The 5,131-nt window shown below is 38.5% G+C and overlaps 1 protein-coding gene across 1 annotated transcript in view; it reads right to left on the reverse strand.

Annotated features, from left to right (window-relative positions):
- KCNIP4 (potassium voltage-gated channel interacting protein 4) overlaps nt 1-4,436 on the reverse strand; it is a 99,209-nt gene extending 94,773 nt beyond the window's left edge. The window contains exon 1 of the mRNA XM_014522046.2: nt 4,308-4,436. Within this exon, the coding sequence (XP_014377532.1) occupies nt 4,308-4,415 (108 nt within the window). The 5' untranslated portion in view covers nt 4,416-4,436. The remainder of the gene's footprint in view (nt 1-4,307) is intronic.
- Nucleotides 4,437-5,131: the final 695 nt, after the last annotated feature.

Genomic DNA, 5,131 nt, shown 5'->3' on the forward strand with positions numbered 1-5,131 from the left:
TGCCCTCCATTGTGGCAGCACCCCTAGGTGGCACCTGCAAGCTAGCAGGGCACCCAGGCAGCACTAGTGGATGCTGCCACCAGAAGGAAGGATCAAGGCCCCGTGCAGCTCAGGGGCCACTTCACCTGCCAGCAGCTCACCTCCCTCAGCCACGGGAGACATGGGAAAACTCCACACACACACACAAAAAAAAAGGGATCAGGTCTCTCACCGTAAAGTGATGGAAGCCCCTAAATTGAAATAGTGGGTTTTTAATCATTGCAATTAAAAACCCACCATTTCAGTTTAGGGGACTAAACCCCCATCACATGTACAAGTGGCCTAAAGGCCCTAGCTTAGTTCATGAAAAGTTGTCTAGTATCTCTCCCAACTACCTAGGTGCTCCAATAAAGAAATTGCCAAACAAATCCTGTTTTTCATATTACCTGGACTATCCTAGCTAACTACACACATTTTATCTACACTTGAACTTGGAAACTCCACATGTCAACAAGCCATGGGTCTCATCAACCTGTTAACTAAGAACATGATCACCAGGTCCCATATCTAATTGGAAAGGGGTAATGAAAACTCCAAATCTGTGATATAGTTTTATTTTTGATTATATATATCCTTGTCAGGTAACCATATCTACAGGTCATGAATGTCACAGTCTTTACTTAAGGATTCAGTTTGATGTATATTTCATCAGTCAAAACAAGTAATTTCTGCTCATCCTCTTTCTCCTACTATAGACTAACAGAGAAATGAAGGCAAGCTTTTTTCTGGAAGGAACACTGAGGACATTTGTGCTGTATTTGGTGAAAATGGTGAACTTTCTACACAGTCCATGAACAGTTTTATGATCTCATAAAATACTGCATTAAACCCTTTTCTTCTTTGAGGTCCACAGTAAAATGTTGTCATCATGCTATTATTAAAAATATAGTGCATTAACTAAAAGAAGGATGACTTAAATTTTCCTCTAGCTTTGATCTCTGTGTCTTGTAAGCTCCTCGGGGGCAAACATATCTTGTTTCAACATTTCAAAGTGCAGAACAATAGGAAACTATTTCTCTATAGTCTAAACAAACCTGATTTATTAACAGCGATATGAGCACTTCGGATGAAAGATATTCTAGAAATTCTGTTCTATCAAAAAACACAGGTGTATAATAATACGATCATTTACATCTACCATTCAAACAACTGTGCTAATTTGCTTCTAGAAAAAAAAATAGTGGTAGATAGTTTCAAACTATTTTCTTTGTACAAGGATGGTAAGGTACTGTCCATAAGATGCATATATTTCAGCACTTATCCACATTTAAAATCTAGCCACATGTCCCTGGAAACCTAATTTGCCCAATATTTATTAGTTCAACAGAACTTGTGGTGCGAACAATAAATCAAAATTAAAGGATCATTAACATTTAGGTTTTACACAGGAACATCCTTTATGTAGTGAAGTCATCTAAGTATTTTTCTGAAATGGCAATGTGCAATAGCTTAGGAACATTTATAAAGCTGTGAGAGACTTATCAATGGACAAAAGAGAAAAAAAGAGCACATGCTGAGTGCATGCTTGATAGTCTGCGCAATTTACTGTGAAGTGCTACTTGTACTAGGCATGCCACAGAGCCATTGGTTTGAAAGGTTAATGATTGCAGCAATCACAATTTCAATTTACAGTAAATGGGATGACAGGAAGCCAAATACAAAATGGAGAGGTCCCACTGTGATGGTAGCTGAGCAACAATTCATCAACAACAGTACAAGAACACTATGAAACTAGAGTGCTAGAGACAACCTTTTGAGCCAGGGGAGGCCTGAGACTTCCATTAAGTCTATTTTTCAAATGATAATGTTAAAGCTTTAAAATTTCTAAATTACTGAACACAGGCATTGGTTCCTCCCTAGTGCTTATCCTTTTAATGGCTGTTAGCTTGTCTGAAGGCTCTTCTCCCACCCCCTCACATTTCTTTCTGTATTTCTTCTCTGGCCTTTAAGTGTTGCCCTAATGGCTCTGGCCACTGCTAAAATAACCTTTTCCAGATGCACTAGATCAGTGCTTTTTTTTTGTATTTTCCACTTCTCTCTCCCTAGCACCTTAGCTCAGCCAATACTCTGAGTGACTCTAAAGCAACCCAAGCAACTACACAAGTCTACACACTCACACACCTTTGACCTTTTGCTTCCTTTGCTTCAAATGATTGTTTCTGGGGCCCGAAAGGATGATGATAATAACACAGTTTATCATCTTACTGTTGAATGTAATGTGCAAGCATACAAAAATCCAATTGATTAAAATATCCTTAAAGGCTTTCTTTTTGTTGTTGTCTAATTAAAAACCATGTAATTGATCAATCTCTGAAATGTCATGCACATTACAGAAACACTTGATTCAGAAAGATGACATCTTTCTCATCTTAACTGAAGCAGCAAGCAGCCTAAAGATATACACAGTAATTAGCTGGACATAATTATGTAGGATAAATCACTTTTTTCTGTCATGACTGTGCTTGCCAGGATAGACACAGAGAAAAAATATTATATAGTAAAAGTGTTGTGGGAAAAATACACTTTTCATGCACAGTAACAATTTTTGATGCACAAAGTCCATTTAATATTTTAATAGGGATACCAATTACTTATTAATCAAACATGGATTTCAAAGAGATTTAAAGTTGTCACATCTATTACAAGAATAGTCATGTGTATCCAGCAGTAGGTAGGAGTCTCAAATTCTTATACTCCTTCTGGCTTTGTGCTCATTATTATTAGCTATACACTGGTAGTACCTAGAGGCCAAGTGAAGATAGGGGGTCCCACTGTAGTAGGTACTGTAGAAAGGGAAAATACTACAAAGTTCCTTACACAAAATACTTATAATCTAAGGCTTGCTTACACAGGAAGGTGTTATTCATGAAACCAGTATAATGATACCAATACAGTTAAACTGGGTGTAGGGGTATATTTAGCAGGGTGCAGTAGTGCAGTTGCACTCCACTTTGGCAGGGCCCCACATGTACAGTGAGCTTTCTGAGCTCACCAGCATGTCAACATGGGGGCTGGTTGGAGTCCCTACTTTTAGGCACCTTTGGAGCCCAAGGGGTGAGTGTCACTGCTGCTTGTTCTTTTCTTCATCCTCAACCTCTCAAATTCATCAGCAAAGGAAAAGAGGGGATAAGCACGGTGGTACTTACTCCCTGGTCTTTGCAGCTGAATGAAAGCCAGGGCTGAGCACTGCTGCCATTTGGCCACTCAAAGGGAGGGGGAAAGTGAACAGCAGTGGTGTTCACCCCCTGGGCTCCAGATTGGGGTAAAAGCAGGGGCTCTGGCCAAACCTTGAACTGACCAGCTAATGACCTTAGAGCTCTCTGACCTCACTGGGATCCGGGATCACAGTAAGGGGTGTGAAGCCATACCCCCTTCCATGACTTGGCCACACCCCTGTCACCACAATCCTGGCTATGCCCCTTCCTGCAAGGATACAGTTATTCTGGTTTAAGTAGCTATTTTTGGTTTACCTTCCCAAGTGACATAAATTAAACTAAATAATATACCAGAATGAGAATGTGTGTGTTAGCTCGCTAAAGGATCACAAATGATTCGCATATCTACTAATTAAGTCTTGTATTACTTCTCTGAGGTAGTTATAAATATCCTGATGGTTAAACTGAGGATGTTACAGAGAGGTAAAAAGGTTAAATTACCTTCCAAAACCAAACTGCAAATCAACAGCAAATTTAGGAGTACAATAAATACCAGAATTATGGTCTACTTATACTCCTTATTTCTCCATCATCAGCTTTATAACAGACTGCTTGTTATACTTTGCAGGAGCCCCAAGCTTTAAAGTCTGGATCCAAAACTTTTCCTAAACTTTGCACAGTTTGAAGATATTCCCATTCAGATTTTTGTTTCCATTCACTGTGAAGACAAGGACATACATCATGTTTTATGCAAACCTGAATCAGAACCTCTCTAATGTTTTGATGCTTTTATGATCTGAGGTTTGGATCATATTTCTTTTTAAGTTTCTCTTTAAGCAACCATTTTTGCACATAGTGTTGGAGCATATATATTAGCAATGAACCATAAATACACTCAGTGAATAGAACCTTCAAAGTTATGTGCACTTAAACTTCCCTTCCTGTTTACAGCATGGAGTGGTTTATTTGTTTTTCTAACTTGAACAAAGACATCATATCTTCCTACTTAAACCCATGAGCAGCTTTCTTTCCCTTCATTTTCAAATTACTACTGATTTTTTGTGAGCTGGACATTAATTAATTTCATGCTAAAATCTGAAAGAAAGTGCTTACATTCTTGAAACCTCTGTAGAGAACCTGAAGTTCCTTCTTTGTGAATTTGCTTTGTGCTTCCAACTGTTCAAGAGCCTCAGGCCGATGCCGCACGGTGGCCATTTCCATTTCATCTTCTACAGTGTCTGTGGAAAAAAAAGGGGAAAAAAGCTTAACTGAGAAATATTTTACATGGAAATACCTGTTCCTCATAGAAAAAAAAAATGAAACCCCATGGAAAATAGGATGTTGCAGAAGTGAAAAAGATAGTAAGTAAACTCATCAGAACAAGATCATGTCTGCTTCTGTGGCTAGACAGCAACTGAAGACCTAGTCCTGATTAGTGTTTGTGTATATTACCATAACATAAAATTAAACAAGTAACAGAAGTACATATAATATGCTGCAAGGATGAGCCCTGTAAAGTTATTCATGACCTGCCTACTAGGTTTTTTTCTATAAAATTGAAAAACTCTCCATTAACAGAGTTCTTCAAAATAGCATTCTTCAAAAGAGCATTGCTTCCAGAACCTTAATAAATTACACTGACACCTTGTTTATCAGTTAATAAATGCATAAGGGATCACATCTTTGGGCTGGAGTATGCATGGTTGACTCCTTGTCTTAATGTCAAAGTTTGGATTTGGGGAATTATGTGAAAATAAGAAAGGTAGTGGTTCACTTTCAGAGTAGGCCTTACTGCTGCATATATGATTAATGAACCCTTTAAAACAAAATCTGGCTTTTTATGGATGGGAAGGCTAAATAACAGATGTGCAGACTGTGGGGCCACATCTCCAGATAACTGAGAATTAAAGTATTCGTAGGCCTTCAAGACTCATAGT

Source organism: Alligator sinensis, unplaced genomic scaffold (genome assembly GCF_000455745.1).
Source record: "Alligator sinensis unplaced genomic scaffold, ASM45574v1 scaffold617_1, whole genome shotgun sequence".
NCBI lineage: Eukaryota > Metazoa > Chordata > Crocodylia > Alligatoridae > Alligator > Alligator sinensis.